At 43.6% G+C, this 18,846-nt stretch overlaps 2 protein-coding genes and 1 non-coding gene across 4 annotated transcripts; all 3 read left to right on the forward strand.

The window, feature by feature from the left end:
- Nucleotides 1-1,928: 1,928 nt before the first annotated feature.
- Nucleotides 1,929-8,930, forward strand: RBM34 (RNA binding motif protein 34). Of its 2 annotated transcripts, none has more exons than XM_075089467.1 (10): nucleotides 1,929-2,258; nucleotides 2,515-2,657; nucleotides 3,731-3,950; nucleotides 4,509-4,568; nucleotides 5,142-5,185; nucleotides 5,657-5,740; nucleotides 5,966-6,029; nucleotides 6,136-6,178; nucleotides 7,727-7,845; nucleotides 8,563-8,930. In XM_075089467.1, the coding sequence occupies exons 1-10, from the start codon at nucleotides 1,956-1,958 to the stop codon at nucleotides 8,887-8,889; spliced, it is 1,407 nt and encodes a 468-aa protein (XP_074945568.1). In that variant the 5' UTR covers nucleotides 1,929-1,955; the 3' UTR covers nucleotides 8,890-8,930. The 2 variants fall into 2 exon arrangements, with proteins under 2 accessions (XP_074945568.1, XP_074945569.1); XM_075089468.1 differs by having other exon boundaries at nucleotides 1,941-2,258; nucleotides 2,524-2,657.
- Nucleotides 8,931-9,862: 932 nt separating this feature from the next.
- Nucleotides 9,863-17,669, forward strand: TOMM20 (translocase of outer mitochondrial membrane 20). Its single transcript, XM_075089469.1, has 5 exons — nucleotides 9,863-10,088; nucleotides 14,784-14,830; nucleotides 15,538-15,619; nucleotides 15,902-16,044; nucleotides 17,160-17,669. Exons 1-5 carry the CDS (start codon nucleotides 9,965-9,967, stop codon nucleotides 17,202-17,204), a joined length of 441 nt encoding a protein of 146 aa, XP_074945570.1. The 5' UTR covers nucleotides 9,863-9,964; the 3' UTR covers nucleotides 17,205-17,669.
- On the forward strand, nucleotides 10,510-10,644 carry LOC142055864 (small nucleolar RNA SNORA14). The gene has a single exon (XR_012660108.1). It is a non-coding gene; the product is annotated as a small nucleolar RNA SNORA14 (small nucleolar RNA).
- Nucleotides 17,670-18,846: the final 1,177 nt, after the last annotated feature.

The raw sequence follows: 18,846 nt of genomic DNA on the forward strand, positions 1-18,846 counted from the left end.
GTGAGACAAACTACCCCTCCATTATCTGTTACACCTTGGCTGAGTGACAGAATCAGTTTTGCGTGTCTCATGTTTGATTGCATTGAGAATAGCAGAGTGTAGATGGCTCAACATATGCTGAGAGAAAGCACGCCTTGCTTGAAGGCTGGCTGCATTGCTCCCAACTCCCTTTACTGTCTCCACCAATGCTTGCACGTACTTGTTACTGTGTAGTTTCCATCATGCTGTGAAATTTTCCTGTCGCCGCAGGGCTCAAACTCACTCTCTGGCAGAGTTCCTGGAGGCCATATGCCTTTTGCTGAGCTTCAGCAGTTATGAGTCTCTGAAATCAGCCAGGTGACACTCTTGTCCAATGTAATTCTAATGTATTTGGATGGTTGAGACCGTTCTGCCCCACCTGTGTCACCTACAAAACTGCTCTGTTGTGTGCCGGTAGATTGGAAAAGCCAATACAAGAAGTGCAGCATCCACCTGCCATTTCTTAAGAATTTGTGTATTCTCTTGGGCTGACCCCATCAATGAGGGTCCCTACCTTTCCCGGCATCCAGCAGGCCAGACACGGGGTGCCTGGTGCACATGTCAAGACTAACGCTTTACCTTTATCCCGTAGCTGGATTACTTGTTTTGCCTTCAGTTGGACATTGCTGCCAAAAAAACTGCTAACGCTGGCAGTGCAAAAAGTGCATAGAATGTTCCAACAGAAGAGCTGTTTGTATTTGCTTCAGCCTTTAAGTGCCTGGTACTTTTCTATGCTTTTCCAATTATTACCACATCATCTAGCATTCAAAATTACATTCTGGACAGGCATGTCTAAAAGGAGATCCCAAATAGGTGCCTAACTTCAGAGAGTTAATAACAAATCAAACTTTCTTATGCATCAGCTGCACTGTAGCCTGGGTTGGAAAGTTATCTGTTTGAGAATTAACCTAACAAGAAAGGGTCTTTTCCAGTTGGATCAGTTACCCAGTCCTATCCAGGCGGCTGCAGCAGCAAGGTGACCCAGAGCACTCTACTGGCTACAGAGCGGAGCTGGGGCGAAGAAGTACGACTGGTTCCTCCTTTTCCTGTCCCCCAGGCCACAGTCCTCGAATGCCCTGAGAACTACCACGTTTCAGGGATTTTTCATCAGAAAAATCCTTACAAGCTTTACAATCCTGCTGTGCATCCCAGGTACAGATGAAACAATCCAGAAGGAAACTGGCTGCCCGAGTGATGCTCTGCTGGTCTAGTGACTTCTTAAGACGGTGTAAGCAACACCTGCTTAACTGCCTGGGGCTCTGCGCTCCTTCTATAACCCCGTTTTGTTTGTAACGCATTACAGGCCAAGCGGGCTGCGTGAGCCCCGCGAGCCTCGCGCGACCTCAGCGTGAGGTCACTCACCCTAGCAAGCGCGCGCCTTGACGAAACGGCGCGCGCCAGGCCCTGTGCGCAGCCCGGCCCCGCAGCCGCAGCGGTGCCCGCGCCGGGGGCAGCCCGGCCCAGCCCAGGCTGCGGGGCGGCTTTCGTTTAATCTGCGCTCAAGGGCACCGAGAGTGTCTTGCGCAGGCTTTAGCTGTGGGGAAGGTTGGATTTTAGTTTGGTGGGCTTTTTTTTTATTTTGAAACTCCATCCTGGCCGGGGGCTGTCTCCAGCTGTTGCTCTCTCAACAGCAACGTGGGTTTTTAACCCCTTGCCGCACCCTGAGCCGCGGGGGCGGGGGTGGGGAGAAACAGCCCGAGCTGAGGGGCTTGGGGACGAAACAGGACTTTTCTCCCCCAAAACGAGTGCGATACCGAGAGCCGGCGATGCGTGCTTTCACACCGCCACCGCGCCCACAGGGAAACAAGACAAACCGGGCGGGGGAGTGGGCGCGAAGGGGCTGCCTCCCCGCACGGCGCCGCTCCCGCCGCTCTCCCTCAGCGGGGCCGCGCGGCCCCGGCCCGCGCGCCGGAAGTGACGCGCCGGTGTAAGCAGCCATGGGGGCCCGCCGGCGGGACGCGGAGGCGCGGGGGGCGCAGGAACCGGCGGCGGTGGCGGGGCCAGGGGGGACGCCCTCCATCGCCCGCTCGCGGGGGCGAGGCGGGGCGGTCGACGGCGGGCGGCGGCGGCGGCGGCGGGGACAGGCCGCGGGCCCGGCCGCGGCGGAGGAGGAGGAGGAGGAGTACGTGGTGGGGCAGGTGTCAGGCAGCCTCTGCCCCGGCGCGGCGCCCGCCGCCCCGCTCGCGCATCTCTTCAGCGCCGCCGCCGCCCCGCCGGTGCTGGTGGCGGCCCCACCGGGGGTGAGTGCCGTGCCGGTGCCCCATTGTGCCCGTGCCCGTGCCCGTGCCCGTGTCTTGCCAGCCCCGGCCCGGTCAGTGCGGGGCGCGGGTGGGGGCGCACCCGTGATCGGCAGGCCTGGGTGTGGGAAGCGCCGCTTCTTACGGCTGGTGGCTGCAGTTAGCCGTGTTCCGAATAAATTACAATGCGTACAATAACTGTAAGGGCGTTTCTGGATTTTTGTCTCTTTCAAGTTAACTTGATTTAATGTTTTTTAAGGAAAACAAGAAAAGAAAGCGTACTGAAGAAGCGGAGAAAGAGTCAGAAGACCAGAGCTCATCCGCCACGCAAGAACCTCCTATAAAAGTAAAGAAAGCCAGAAAGAAGGAATTTTCAAAAGCAGAGAAAAAATTAGCAAAGAGGTGAGCAGATGATACCTTTTTATAGTAAGCTTGAAAAAAGCATCATTTAGGTTAATTATACGAGTTCAGTGAATCTATAAAGTTCTATTCGTCTTGAACCTTGTGTTTAAGAAGATTATTTTTAAGGAGGTTGTGAAAACTTTCTGTAGTTTGTCCCAGAAGGTAGTAATTGCTTTCAGCTTCGTGAAGTTCTAGGTCTGTGAAGTGCAAATCCCCTGTTAGAGAGCGAACAGGCCTGAAGGCTGTAGATTTAGATAAAATGTTCTCTCTGGCACGGGGTGATGGTTTCCAACCGCGGCTGGCTTTGTCCGGCAGAGCTGCAGTCACTGGAGCAGAGGCGGCTTCGGCAGGGTTAGTTGTCCTCGCACACTCGCCCTCTGCTGCGAGGCAGACCTCCTCTGTTGTGCTCTCCGCACCCTTCAACACGCAGGGTTGAACCTGCAGGAGGCTGTCAGTGCCGGCGGGAAGCCAGTCTCTGCGGTGAAGGTTGGATAGTGACGTTTGCGTGGTTGTAGCGCGAGGCTAATGCTGTGCCCTCTCTCTGACACCGTGTGTTGTTGCATCTTCCGTGCCCATGAAACTGTTGTTTGCTGTTCGGGTGTCGGTAGCCTTCCAGAGGCTGCCTCAGGTGTGCTTACTGTTTGTGCTGCTGTGGCAAGTTTGGATAGATAGAGATTTTTTTAGAGTACAGAGGGATCCCAAAGGATTGTCTGTTGTGAGCGCCCGGGATTCTGGGAGGAATTAAATCTCTCCTTAGTTCTAGCGTGCAAAGATTAATTTCTTTCCTCCCCTCAGTTTTAGAGGATATCAAATTATTTACTTCTGAATTCTTTCTTTATTACATCCACTAAAAGGGGAAAGTAATATCCTGGGGACAGCGAAGAGTGTTCTGTGTTACAGAATGGTCAGATATGTTTGTTTAATGCATAATAAGCAAAACAATGTTTGAAATTTTATGTTGAACATAATTTAAAATATAAGTTAAAATATTTTATCTTGAAGGCTTCAATTCTGTGCTCTCGAGCCCTGTTTTTTTCCCATCAGTTATAATTTGCTTGTCTTTCTCTGATAAGGGAGAGCGCTTTGGAGCGGGCAGATGAAGAGGAGGAGAAAAAATTGTTTCAAAACAAAGCAAAGCAAAAGAAAGCAGCTTCTCATGCCGTCACCAAAAGTGTCGCTAATTCAGATGCAGGCACTACTGTAAAACAACAGAAGAAGAAAAAGGTGGTTGATGAAACGGTAAACAGAAGAACAGTGTTTGTTGGAAACTTGCCTGTCAACTGTACTGTGCAGGTACGTGAGTGCATCCTGTCAGCTAAAGGAATGAAGAGAATTACAGCAGTCCTTAGTCTGACGGGGTGTCGCCAGCTGAGAAGTCACGTGTATTTGTGACTAAAATTGCGTTTAAAAACGCTCATTATCAGAAACCACTAGAGGCAGTCTCTCTTGTTTTACCCAAGTTGGGCTTTTTACAGCAGTGGGTGCAACTGCTCTTTCTTTAGTACAATTGGTGAAAAAAATAAATGAGAAGTACAGTTACAAAGCTAGAGACTGCTTCTGATTTTGAATGCAAATCAGACTTCAGATTGTTGCATAAAATACATTATATTTATACTTTCTTCCATAGTAAGGGGTATGAGTTGAGCTTTGGCAATCTGTAGAATAAGAAGCTGCCGCAAGAAACACAAGAACAGTTACAAATTACTTGCATATTTTTAGTAGCCCTTTAACAGGCCTTGTATAAGTAAAATGAAAAGAGCATCGAAACAGTCTTACTAATAAATACTTATCATTAATTGTTATTACCAGGATGCAAAAAGACATTGAATATTTGTAATATCTTCTGTTTAGGCGCTGAAATCTCGTTTTAAAGAGTATGGACAAATAAAATCCATTCGGTTCCGGTCTTTGGTAGGTTATTTTCTCTAATGTTATATAACAAAACTATGTTTCTGATCTCAGAGGGTAGCATTCATTAGTTCAGAAGCAGGTTTGGATCTGTATTTTTGGCCATTAGAAGAATCCTTGGAAGCCTTACCACAGGGGCATCTTTCCTTTTGTTACATCTTACTCTCCTGTAGCAGCAGCGGGTGCTATCAGAGCGCATTTTCTCTGTAAGAAGAATGTAAGGTTCTGTGAGAATGCTCTGACTTCATCTTATGCAGTTCTTGAGTTCCAAGGCTGTCACCTTCAACTATTTTAAAGAGTACGCTGATTTACAATCCATGTGTCTTTGCTACTATGATTTAAAAACTGGGAAGTAATACCGTAGCTAAACAAGCAATAATAAAAGCAAACTCTTTAATTCTGAGGCTTTTCTAGACAATCTCTAGGAACAGTCAGTTACGTCATTTGCTCGCTGCACTGGCTGCATTGCTTTGGGTGGGAATGGTACCTGTTTGAATTCCTCTTTGTCTTCAAAGACAAACATTTGAGATAAATTGACACTAGGCTCGCTTAACTGAAGCTCTTTTTATCTTACAGGTTCCAGCAGAAGACACTTTATCCAAAAAGTTAGCAGCAATAAAGTAGGTTCCTCTTGTGAATGTCATGCTTTATTTTCCAAGGCAAAAATAATTTTTAAGTGTTGTTTTTTACATATTTGGCTATATTAATTTTTTTTAAATTTTTGTGTTTCTTTTGTGATTACTTTTGTGTGTATACAAGTTTTCTTCACAAGCGAAAAATAATTACGTGCCCGGTATGCTAGTAAGTAGTTCATTATCTTAGGTTGCATTTCCTGTATTTTAGGAAGGAGGAAGACACTGGTAGCCTTTAGTTGCTTTGGGTATATTTATGAGTTGAGGAAGCTTGATCAGGGTGCACATATAGGGCGTACAGTGAGACTCCATTGAGCATAAGGGGCTGGCTTGACCTTTACGAGAAGTGAAGTCATTACTGTGCACAAAACAAGAGGAGGCATAAATGTGTTTAACAAGAAGCGCTCGTGCACTGCACGCCCTCAGAGTTAAACAATATGCGTCTTGTTCATGTTCCAGGCATAAGGTGCACCCTAATGCAAAGTTCGTTAACGCCTATGTTGTATTCAAGGAAGAATGTGATGCTATTAAGGCTCTAAACGAGTAAGTCTCAGTTTTATTCCTCATTCCGTGATAAAGAGGTAGATTTACAGAGTGTAAAAAGATAAATTTAAATGACGACCTCTCTTTTGCTTGAATCAGAATAAAACGTTTTTTCAAACTTAGAAGTAAATTTGCTTTTGGAATAATGCTACGCAGTGACGCTGTCAATTCAGTAACGCTTATTCATTTCTTTTTTAAAACTTTTTTTGCTTTTGGCTACAAAAGAAATGGAACAGAAATCGCTACTGGATTTCACATCAGAGTTGACATTGCATCAAAAAACAATACGGTAAGATGTGTGACTAGAACACACACAGCCCTTTTTTTTCTCCTTTGTTTTTTTTTTTCTCCCTGTAACAAATAACTTACTGTCTTGTATCTCTTGTTTACTTTAGCATGACAATAAACGGTCTGTATTCTTGGGAAATCTTTCATACGGTAAGTCGAAATAGATTGTTATGCATTGTCGCTTAACATCTGTGGAATATGTTGATATTGGGGGGGGGTTATTTACTGATATTTAGGGTGGCATGTTTAGGTAGCTAAATATCTTCTACTGGAATTAATTTTTTAAATAGCTATTTTATTTTTTAACTGAAACACCTGAAGTGGTTGTAAGTTTCTGGCAAGTTCTGCAGATTGTTTTCTTTATTGTAGCTATAACTGCAAGCACTTTCAGTTCTTGTTGTTGCTTGATGTTTTTTAAATAAATACGACTAAACTGCATAGCCCGTAGCTTTCTAAACTGTTAAATGTGTACTGGTACCTGTTTGTGCACTGCTTCCAAGTGATACGCAGTGATGGCTTCTCATTTTGATGCTGTCTGCGAGCCATGGGGTGAGTGACTGCCCAGGCAGCTCTTGGCAGTCAGTTTTTGCCTGCATGGAGGTGCTCGCTGTGTAGTTGAGGTCAGTGCTGGATGAACAGCCAGTTGCTTCTGAGTGGACTGGCAGGTAGGCGAAGGGATTGCCCTCAGGTGTGGTCCATATGAGGTTATTAATGGAGTCGAGAGGTTTGGGATGAGCATCTTGCTTGGGGGTGGTGTGGGTGCATGAATACAAGGGATGAAGGCATGCCCTCTGCCCGTGGCCTGGCCCAGAGCCGGTATCGCGAACAGCAATGCTGAAAGAAACAGGCTTTAGACTTCAGCCTAAAGTGTGAGCTGTCTGAAAACCTGGATAGTTGACAAATCTGATTGTGAGGACATAACTGATGCCTGTTGTGTGGAGCTTGTGTCAGTAGTGTATGTTCCTCTGTGCATCCTGCAGAAAAAACAGTTTGGACACTTGCAGTGCTCTGAAAATTACTTCGGCAGCTTGAACCTTTCTCAGCACATCTAAGTCCCATTGCTGTAGTTAAACCTGTGCTAAATTCAGCCCCTCCCTGTAGCAAAGATACAATTATATCTGTGTAAAGGCATTTACTGTAGTATGACGCATACCTACACAGAAAAGAGAATAACCTGTGTTTTTGTATTGGTACATCACGCTTGTCTGCTCACATAGGCGTGAGACTAAGAAGGCCTCACACATCTGGCCATTATCAGGAAAAATCGTATAGCAACTGTGGTTGGAAACTGTAAATTCCTTCTCCCCCATTCAGCTAAAATTCACGGCTCATTGACTGAGCATTAGACTTTAAGAACTGCCAGCTCAAACTCATTATCAGCAGCATTAATCTTAGAGCTTCTCGCATAAGAAGGAGCTGCAGAAATGTAGCACGAATCTTAATTTCTGCTATGTTCAAATGATAAATGAAATTATTTGAAAAGATTTATTTCGGTCTTTGCCATCGTTCTTTGTGATTTATGTTGTACACTTCAAAGCTAGAGAATCAGTAACTGTCAAATTATATATTAATATATATGTTTAAATACATGTGTTTGTGTACCTTAATTGGTAAGTATAAAATATTTGGATGTGGGCCAGGCTTCTAAAGCTGTGTGTCGGACTGAAGAGGCATCTGATTCATTGTGCTTGCCTGCAGACATCAGCGATGATGCTGTGCGCGAACACTTTTCTGTCTGTGGGGGCGTAGTAGCAGTGCGAATTGTGAGAGACAGAAAGACCGGCTTGGGGAAAGGCTTCGGCTACGTTCTCTTTGAGGTAAGTGTGAGTGGTGTGCTTCAGGGCACTGGGAATTCCTCAGAATCTGGATTGGGATTTGCCTTTTTATGGCCTTACAAAATTTTTCCTAAGTAACTTTTTTCGCATTTGTATGTGACATTAAATGTACATTGTTGTGTACGTCAAAAGCAGCTTGGAACACCTGTTCTGTGGAAGCAGATACAAAGCAAACTATTTTAGGTTGTGTACAAAAAAAAAGTTCTAAAATGTTGGGGTGAAAGAAATGAACTTCAAGGGAAGACTTAAAGGAGGGACAGATGAGTTCGCTTGGTATAACTGCAGTGTTCTCCCATTTCTTCTGTGTCAAAATATGAATGGAATTCTTCCCGGTTTGCTTCCTGGCTCTCCGTTTGGGATTCAGTACAGCTTGCTTTCTCATGGCAGTCTCCCAGCCTCATCTTCATTGGTTAATTTCCTGCAGCCCAATACCCTTTTTCCCCAGTTTCTCCTTCATCTCCCTACCTCTGTGTTTCATGTCTCTCATAAGCTGCTATATAGCCCATTTTCAGTGCGTGGGCTGCATGGGTGTGCTGGTGTTTCTGAGCAGAGCAGAGATGCGTGATTCAATAAATAGAGCAGTTTGAGCACTCTCTGATGTAAAATCTTGCTTAGAAAAATTAACAAAAGACAACTACTAATTTGAAAGCAATCAACTGGAAGTAATGCTGCTTTTAAATGGAGTGTCTGAACTTGTAGAATACGGACGCTGTACATCTTGCTCTGAAACTCAACAACTCTGTTCTGATGGGAAGAAAGATCCGAGTGAAGCGCTGTGGAGAGAAGTGGAAGACACCACAGAAAAGTCCAGATCAGCCTCGTGCTCCTAAGGACAGAGTTGGCACCACGCTGAAAAAGAAGAGATGCTCTAATGATTCATTTGTTGGTGAAAAGGCAGTCCCGTTAAAGAAGAGCACTAAACCAAAAAGACTAAAAGCTACTCCTAAAAAAAAAGCTGGGAAAAACAAAGAGTCTTTTGATAAAAATCAGTCATATAAAAATGTTAATTACCAGTATAAAGATTGATGTATGCAAGAGCGTTCTGTCATAAATGTTGTTTCCTAATAGAGCTGTAGTTGTTCTTACTGTCGACGCAGGGTGTTTTGGCTTCTCCTGGCAGGCAGTGCGAGGTGCGTGTCTGTACCCCAGCCACAGTGCAGGCACTGCGTGGTTTTATTGCCGTGTTCCAGGAACACATCTCCAGCTGAGGTCTTGCTGCAGAGGCTAACTGCAGTCTTTCCTTCGCAGTCATGTGGAGTTACTCAAAATGATGGCTGAAGCAGCATCTGAAAATGACTTTGGCTGCTTGAACCTTTCTTGGCACATCTAAGTGGAGAGCAAGTTTTATGAGGGGTGGCTAGGAAACTGGGGTTGTTTAGCCTGGAGAAGAGGCTGAGGGGAGACCTTATGGCTCTCTACAACTACCTGAAAGGAGGTAACGATCCGTGGAGCTGTTCAAAAACATGAAGACGCGGCACTTCAGGCCAGGGTTTAGGAGAGCTGGTGCTGTTGGGTTGGCGGCTGGGCTTGATGGCCCTGGAGGTCTTTTCCAACCTTAATGATTCTGTGATCCTCAGCGCAGGCCAAGTCTGCCATGACGTGCAAATCGTTACGTGGATAGTGTGGGGATGTTTTCTTTAACCATTAAGCGCCCGTTTACGAGGCTTCGGCCTTTCGGGTGCCGAAAAGCTGCTGCCGCCGGGCCCTGGACAGCGGCGCGAGAGCAGGGCGGGCCTTTCAGGCGGCGGGGGCTTCCCTTGGCGCGCCGCCCCGCGGGACGCGGCGTTCGGCTCCACCGCCCTGCTCGGTCTCGCCAGCGCCCTGCCCTGCCCTCCTCGTCCCGGTGCGCTCCCGCTGCGCGGCGGAGCCGGGCGGGGTAGGGGGGCACACACAACCCGTGCCTCCCTCCCCGCAGGCACTGGCGGGGGCGCCCTCAGCCGCCGCTGCCTGATGACGCCAGCGGAAGCGAGGCGGGGTCCTTCCCGGCTGCCCGCTCGCCCCAAGGTGGCTGCGGAGCTCGGCGCCGGCCGCGCGGCGGGAGGGCGGGCGGGGGCGGCGGCGGGACCGGACCGGACCGGACCTTCCCCTCGGCGCTGGCACCATGATGGTGGGCAGGACCAGCGCCATCGCGGCGGGCCTTTGCGGCGCCCTCTTCATCGGTTACTGCATCTACTTCGACCGCAAGAGACGGAGCGACCCGAATTTCAAGAACCGGCTGCGGGAGCGTGAGTGTCTGGCCCTCCCCCCCGCCAGCCCCTTCCCCCCCGCCGGCAGCGTCCAGCGGCCCACGCGCGCGCCCTGCCTTCAACGGCCGGCGCGCGGGGGGCGGGAGGGCGGCACGTGGCGCCTCCCGCCATCCCTTTCCTAAAGCAGAGGAGGGGGCTGCCCCTCGGAGCGCGTCCCCTGCGGTCGGCGTGGCTACTGCCGGCCCCCGAGAGGCCTCGCCATGCTAATTGCTCCCCTCCCTCTTGGCTTCTTTAAATCTTGTTACCCGACCCGCTCAGCCGTTCTGTTACCGCCGCTGCATTTATCTGACGACGCTAATTTTTTTTGGTTTTGGAAGACCGTCAGATAAAGCAACGCGATTTCTTCTCATAAACCTGTGGCGAGGCGAGGGCCGATAGCACCCCTCAGGTGTTTTATCCGCTGCATTCTAAACCCTCCTGGCAGCTCTGTTACTAGCTTCCAGGATAAGAATGAATGCTAGAGAAAACTGTTGATTAATCCAAAATGCAGAGCTCTTCTCCCGTGGCTCTCCATTATTTCACGTCTTCGACACTTACTTAAATGTCGGTTTTAAATGCGGTTGTAAGCATGAGTTCTCAAGGTGCTCAAATTCATCCAAGATACTCATATGAGTCTTGGCAAATAAGGTGATACTTGTGCTGGGTTGCTTCTACTGTGGGAATATTCCTTTGATAACTAATCTGAAGATAAGAGATTACTATTAAGGTAAACTTTCTCGGCAAGTAGACATAACGCGATCAGCAGCTTGATGGATGGAAGAGTCAATAACTACATGGGTTAAAAATGAATATGTGCCCGATTATGTTTAAACATAACTTAAGTACTTTGACTCTGTCTCATTGGATTGAATTTGTTGAGTGACCAGTATTGATGCTGAACAGCATATTTATTCCACTTTCTGTAAATTCTTCCACAGCAAATTTTGTCTTTCGAACAATTCATCTTCAGGCCCTTGCTCGGGCGTGCAGGATATTAGACACACACTCCTTATGTGCCTTCCAAGTACTTTTTGCCCTGCAGTGCAAGTCATTCATTGGGAATTCTTGGTATAGTAAACTGGTATGTGCTTGTCTTGCGCAAGCAAACTCGATTGTTGGCAGTATAATCAGCGGTGTTCTTTTTATGATGTTCAATAGGTGCTAGAGAAAATATTGGATTGTGCAAGATTTTTGCAGATGCACTGGAAGTGACTTTTGCATCCCGTTATTTCCATTATCTGAGCTTCTATCCAGTAACATTCTGAATAAACCTTAGGCTTGCTCTGATTAAGAATTAACATTTTCTTTAAAGCCGAAAACGATGGTGGTTTGATAGGGGATGGCTGTTGCCATTTGGAGGACATCACTGTATGACTTATGATCCTTGGATGTGATACACTGAGCTGCTTCTAGTTGTAAGGCTTTAGATAATATGAAGGAATTTGTTTTTATTTTTTTAGTACTGTAACTGATTCTTTAGTACGAATGCTTCTGTAGCGGTGCCAGTGATCAGATTGTTACAGTGTTTTTACTGTTGGATAACAAGGCTTGGCCTGTAAAATATTTGACCAAAAAAGGTCCAATGCAGCAGCCAGCTGCAGTTCTTTAGATGAAAATATACTGTTTCTCAGGCAAAGGAAGGAGTATTTGATGAAAAACTTGTAGAAGCCACTTTTACAGCAGATCTTTTTCAGTAACATTCTTAGGATAAAATTGTTTTTCGGCCTCTATGATGCAATGTCAGCAAAATATGGGAAGGACAGGAGATCCTACATGTCAGTGGATTGCCCGTTGCATTTGGTCAAGCACATGTTGAGACACGAAGAACCAATATTGATTTTGCCATCCCACTTATATTGTACATCTCTCTGGGTAGTGTTAGCAACAAAATTTACGTCACAGAGGCCTAGCCTAAAAATGAGGTAGCCAGATTCAGGTGTCAAGAGAAAAAAATTGTGATTTTTTGGGAGGCTTGAAGAACTGCTGGGCTTTGGTTTTCCAGATGTCTTAATCTTATTTATTTAGCAGGTTTTGTGTTATTTTAGGGTTTTGTGTTGCTAGCTTGGGGGTATTAATCTTGGGACCAAAAGACAGCAAAGCTCTCTGGAGTTGCTTAGCTTCCGCAGCTCTATTTTAAGATTATAAGATTTTTAGATGTGTTTACTATTCATGTTCTTGAATATATAAAACAGAACTGTTCTGTGTGCAAGCACAGACACTGATCTTTTCGTTCAGAGACAGCCAGAACTTCTGACCGTGCTGAACTATGCCTCAGAGCACCTTCTGCCTGGACAGCCTGGTGGGAGGAGGGCCATAGGCAGACTTCACGGATGGGAGCTGAAGATGCCAATGGCTCTTTGGTCGTTCTGCTCCTTTGTGAGACTGGTTCAGAAGCTGCTGGGGCAACTCAGGGACTTTTGCAGCCCATGCCAGCATGTCAGGTTATCTCTTGGTTCACATTTGAAACTTATTCCCCAGGTACAAGAGCCGTGCCTGAAGAACCTGCCAGTCACGTGTGGTTTGAGAGCTGCAGTTCAGCTTTCTGTTTTGGATGGATGCACGTGCTTTTCTGTATTAACTAAGATTCCTTCTATGAACGATTTCCCTTCTTGTTTTTTTAAAATGTGATGATGTCTTTAGAAATGAGGGAAGTTTTTCATTTTCTTGGAGGTCCCTGAGGGAAAATGAAAACAGTTGGGGTTTTTTTTAGGTGTGTTGTGTTCCCCCCAGCCATTGCTTTTTTGTTGTCATATTGCATTTGTAACTTCTGGCTGCTGTTGCAAAGATATTTTAAGACTAGTGTTACCGACCACTGTGGGAAGAATTCCTAAATATCCTTCAGAGCGGTTTGGTTTTTGTAACTGTTTTAGCTAGCGGACTTAAAAAGAGACATGTAAAAATGTATTAAGAGGAAGAAAGACTGCATAGTAATCAGACTTGAAAGATTCTGTAGATCAGTTTTGAAATCTTGGTGATTCTTCACATTCCTTTAATATTTTTGGGTTGAAGTATGTGATTTCCTATGTGTGTGATTGGTGGTCAAAAGCTTTTTATTAAATGGTTACAGTTACCAGCATGTCCTTTTTTTCTTTATCTCTGAATGCTTACCTGGTGGCTGATACCTGTTGTACTATTTTAGATGATGCTATAGTCACGCCAAGAAAACACAGTTTTCTCCTGAAAATTACTTACAATGTTAAGCTGGTACTCTTTTTGCATTTCATTGAAGTTTTCACTGAATGCGCTACAGATTTTATGTATTAGCAAAACTGGTTTGCATAGTAGTGCAGTTTAAAGTTTTGTGCGAATTAATGCTTCAGAAAACTCAGAGCGAGCTAATTGAAAGCATCGACTTTCAAGAGATAAATCCTTTAATATTGAAAACAACAATGATAAAATTATACTGTCCTACAGTTCTGTAAGACACATTTTTCTGTGTATGATGTTGTAAAATAACATTCGTAGGTCAATAAGTTGTAGAAATACAGGTGCTAAGGGTTATTAAGGTATTACAGAAGGTAAAAGGGGGATCTGTGTAGTTAGAATGTGAACTCCCTTTATATAATGAACATTTGATCTTGCCCATAGATTTCACACATTACATTATCAGTGCTAGGAAATGGTATTCCTGAATGTCTTCATCATGTGGACAATCACAAACTTTTAACTCATTTCCACTAAAACTGCTAGTCATAACCGACAGTATTTCTAGCTTGTAAAATTGTCTCAGAAGAAAAATTGGCGCGGTGTGACAGTTGCTCTTTGTCAACATAAATGTTCACCAAGCAGACACTGAGGACAAATAGTAAGAGTACAGTTGTTTAACCATAGGCTGTACTTAAAAGTTATATTGATGTAACTATTTCAGGTGATGAACTGATGACTTAGAAAAATTATTATTCTAAGGAGATCACCAGTATTACTGTAATTATTCTTTCTTGTATGAACAGCCTTTACTATAAGATGTCTTTATACCTGCCTAATTGCATTTACAAAAAGCTATGTATCATTTTAATTCCACTAGTTTTGCTGGAGTCGTACAACTTTATGTTGCAGACCAACTTCCTGCCTTTAGGTTGGACAGTTAGATCTGTTAATGTTTGTTTCATCTGTAAATGTTTGCTTTCCTGAGATTTCAGAAATGTATGCTTTAGTATTGCTCTTGCTGTGGAGTGATGAGGTACTGCCACCTATTTAGCTAGTTCCCGAGGCTTTGCTATAAAGCAGCTGGGAAGGTACACTTGTGTACTGTGACCTGCTAAAGTTCCTCTTGGTGGTGCCCCATATAGTTCAAAATTTTAGATAGCCTTGACTTGTAGGCAGTTCTTCTGCGGCTTATCCTGGTTAGAAATCATGTAGAGAAATCCTGTATTACTCTAATTCTCTCTCCTTCTTCATGCCTCTAGTGCATGAGGTATGCTCTGCTGCAAGCCCTGCACAGTTGGTTTACCATAGCCAGGGGGAGAAGAATTGCCATTTTGAGTTGGTATGCTACTGCCAGCCCTCATTAGACATCTAAATGATAATCTGTTGCAGAGAGTGGGTTGCAGTCTTGGGTTCAGTTCTTTAATATTTGGAATATATTACCAGTTTCTTATTTTGAAAATAATTTTGATTTGTTCATGGTTTTTGAACTATAATCTAAAGGCTTTTTTAATTGCAAATTAAAAATGTAAGATGTTTTTATTCTTACAGGAAGGAAGAAACAGAAGCTTGCCAAAGAGAGAGCAGGGCTTTCCAAGGTAATTCTCTGTTCAGTAATGCAGTGCTATTTTGAGAGATGTTTAATTTGTGTTATTTGGAAGATCTGTTTAAAGATGTGTTTTGATTTCAGCATTACAAACACTTCTGCAAATACAGTTTCTGTAATGCTCACAAATAATCAAATGGTTGTTTCTTTTCTGTGTCTGATAAAGGCCTTGTACTAGAAAGTACAACATTTACTGTGTGATCTGATGGCGTTCTCCTTTTTGTAGTATGTGCAAGGACTTTTCAAACTTAAAAATCATTGATGGGATACACCTATAACTGAACTTGATGGCTTTTTGCTATAAGTATTCAATTTCTATTTCCTTATTGCCAGTGGATCCTGGAAGAAAATATAAATCTCTCTTAATCAATTGTAAGAAGTATAGTTGCGATAAACAAAACATGCCTTAGAATTTCTATTTGCTACAAAACTGTGTATTTAATAAACCGAGTAGAGGTATTTCATGCTCTGTCTCTCTACAGATTTGTGATGCAAAGATATGAGACCTGAGTGTGATTTTCAAAAACATTCTGTGTATATTTAACTTAGTGGTGACACTTTTAATATTTTATTTTTTTTGCCAGTGTCAGTGTAACAGTATGGTTGTGTGTGTGTGTTTTCAGCTGAGAATGTTTTCTACAAACTTGTTTATTAACTGATGTTTAAGGGCCAACTTCAGTTTTACTCTGTGTGTTATAGTTGCCTGATCTGAAAGATGCTGAAGCAGTTCAGAAATTTTTCCTTGAGGAGATTCAGCTTGGCGAGGAACTACTAGCTCAAGGTAATAGCATTTTTTTTTTTTTTGAAGGGTAAGTTACAAAATACTATTCCTTTACTAGAAGGTGATTTTTATACACCAAGATCTTCTAGGGAGTCAAATTTACCTAGGAAAATCTGTTCACTTGTTTCTAACCTTCTGCGTTCAGAAGATCCAGCACGGGAGGAGGAAAGAAAAGTGTGGATTGATTCTCAGTAATTTAATCCACTGTTGATGGATGTTTTATGTAAATACTTTACAGTGTGGAAGAAGGTTGATTTCAAAACATTATGATTTGTCATACAGGTGAATATGAGAAAGGTGTTGATCACTTGACCAATGCCATTGCTGTGTGTGGACAGCCGCAGCAGCTACTACAAGTTCTACAGCAGACTCTTCCACCACCGGTGTTTCAAATGCTTCTAACTAAGCTCCCTACAATAAGCCAGGTAGGTGAAACATTCCTGGTTGTTTTTGTTCGAAAAGAAGTGAACTACATCTCTTATCCACTACATCAGTCTTGAGTATTGGTTATTGTAATGTGGTTTTTGTATATGTTCGGTTAGAATAAGAGAAGCTTTTTTTCCATCTGAAACTTTAAAAAGTATATGTGAAAAATGTTATGCAGCTTTAATAGCAAACAGGGTAAAGTAGAAACTTCTCTCATACCTAGGGTATGCTAAGCTCTTCTAAAGCAGAGACATCTGACCGCAGCTCTGATACTATAAGCGGATCTACTGTTTCCCAGATACAAGTTGGGGGATCAGAAATGCGATAATTTTCTTGCACTGGGTCTTGAGTTTTTTGTTGTTTGTTTGTTTGTTTTTTTAAATAAAATATCCACAAGTGTCTGTGCTATAAAAGTCCATTAGAATTAATCTGTTACTTTTGCTAGCCTGTTGCTTCTGGGCCAGCTATAAGCACAACATGATAACTAGCATCAGACCACATGACAGTTTTGGAAGCTTGGGGGTTTCCCTGGTGGTAAAAGTGTGCATAGTTCTGTGTATAAAATGCCCTCCCTTTTTAGCCTGAGTACTGTGCAGGTAACGTTGGCCGAGTCTACTGTAAAATAAATAATATGTTTTATGTTCTTGGAAATGCAAGGGTACTCCCTAATGGTGTTACCTCACCTGAAGCAGAGATTCAGTGCTGTGCATCAGCCAGCTCTCTTTACAGCTCAGGCCTGGTTACGTTTTGGTTTAAGGTCCATGAAGTTAGTGAAAACACTGAGAAGTGTCAGGTACACAAGATGTAACGGTCTGGGGAAACAGTAGAGCAAAAATGTTTCCTCAGAGAACAGTGGCAAAAACCACACAGGTCATCACTTGAGGCTGGTAGGATATTATCTACCTGACTTCGGCTTTGTTAGGCGCTGCACAGTACGTAATTTCTGCGGAACTGACTTCAAAAACTTACGTCAAATAGATTACCATTTTTAACGTTAATCAGTTTGGTGAGTAATTACACTGCTTAATGTTCAGTGTAAGATTACGTTGCTTGATAATCAGTTGCCTACTGTCAATTTTATGTAATTGTGAATGAGTTTTTCTCCTTCTTACAGAGAATTGTAAGTGCACAGTGCTTGGCTGAAGATGATGTTGAATGAGGTCACACCACAACAGGGGGAAAAAATGTTTTCTTACCCCAGAAGATGAGCATCAGTAGGGGGATAAAGGGGCAAACATAGTAGTTAATGGACTGTGTACCACATCGGGTTCTACCAGAGTTAAAATTAACTTTGTGTAGGTGGGTTTCACAGGATTTTATTTATTATCCCAGTGAAAAGTGTATTTTGATAAGAATTCATTTTATAAATACACTGTGGTGAGTTATCAAAGTATCACTAACTTCATTATTATTAAAATATGCAGTTGTAATGTTGTACATATAAAGACATAAAACTACGACCTATTAGAAACCCAATGCTCATTTTTGAAAAAACGAAGTTATGGCAATAAAGATTTATCTGCACTTGTGTGTCCCTATAGTACTACTTTAAATTTCAGAACGTTTGGATGTCAGAGCAATTGATCTAAAAATGACTTAACATTAAAATTTATTTTTAATGTTATGGCTGGTCTTCCAATGCTTTTAATTAAGTTTAAAATCTTGTGTCATTTCCTGAGAAAATAGACATGCGATCATTTAAACAGTAACCGATCACCTTAGAGATGCAAATCAGAATGGTAATAAATGACTGGCTGCAGAAAGAACGACAAATCCATTTCTGTCAGGAACAATAACATCTGAAGTGATGCAAGTCAAAACTGTATCTGGCAGACATGAAAGGTCTGTTAATGCAGGTGTCTGAAATAAAGCTGTTTGAGATAGAACCTGGGGCAGATTGTAAGAGCTTTTTCTGGAAAGCTTGAAACCTTTTTTCAAGATAGGCAGTTAACATTTCAGTCTTTAGTCTTCGAGACCATAGAAAATGGTTGTTAACAGTCTTTGGCATTTGCCTTAAACAAGATTTGCACTGATAAGGTAAGACAATGATATCCCCAGGCTAAACTAGCTAAAGTGATGGAATTAGATGTTGTAAAAATTTTGGTGTGGTGTGTGGTACTGTAAACTTGAATTTAAGTAATTTTCCTTTGCCAGTGAAAAGGAGGCAAATAATATACAGGCTCAAGGGAGTAGCAGAAGCATACTTCTGAAAGCAAGTTTTCCATGGATAGGATGTTTGAAATGTCAAAACAGACTGGCTGCTACTGTTCTGGATTTGTGCTATCACTGCTCAGGTGGCAGAAGCAATTAAAAACGTAGTGTTACATTTTTGGCATGGTGACTTGTTTTAACGTGAGAAGAAAGGAGGAGAACTCTTCAAGGTGCCTGTCTTTCAGACCAGCTGATTGTTTGTGCTAATGAGGCCGATTCGCCAATAGTGAGGTACTAGGTGGCATAGTCCAAGCAGAAGTGAGATACTCTGAGAGCACTTCAGCCTTAGCCAACATTCCCATCTGTGTCTGTCTCATTCCAGCCTGGTATAAGCTTCTGAAAAGACAGATTCTTCTAAACCATAGGTCTCAGTGTTTCAGAAATTGCCTCAGACAAAATTGAGAGGTTGAGTGGATAGTTCATGGTCACCTAGCAGTCAGATACCTGCATTTGGGAGTAGAAATGGCTCTTACTGAGTCAGTCTGCTGAGATGGTTTGCCATGGAAGAGGTGTTTCCCACTTACCCCCTTGAAAACAGTTTCCCAGGGTCTGAGGTGCTATTGAATCTTTCTGTAATGCAACAAATGCTG

Source organism: Phalacrocorax aristotelis, chromosome 3 (assembly GCF_949628215.1).
Source record: "Phalacrocorax aristotelis chromosome 3, bGulAri2.1, whole genome shotgun sequence".
NCBI classification, from domain to species: Eukaryota; Metazoa; Chordata; class Aves; order Suliformes; family Phalacrocoracidae; genus Phalacrocorax; species Phalacrocorax aristotelis.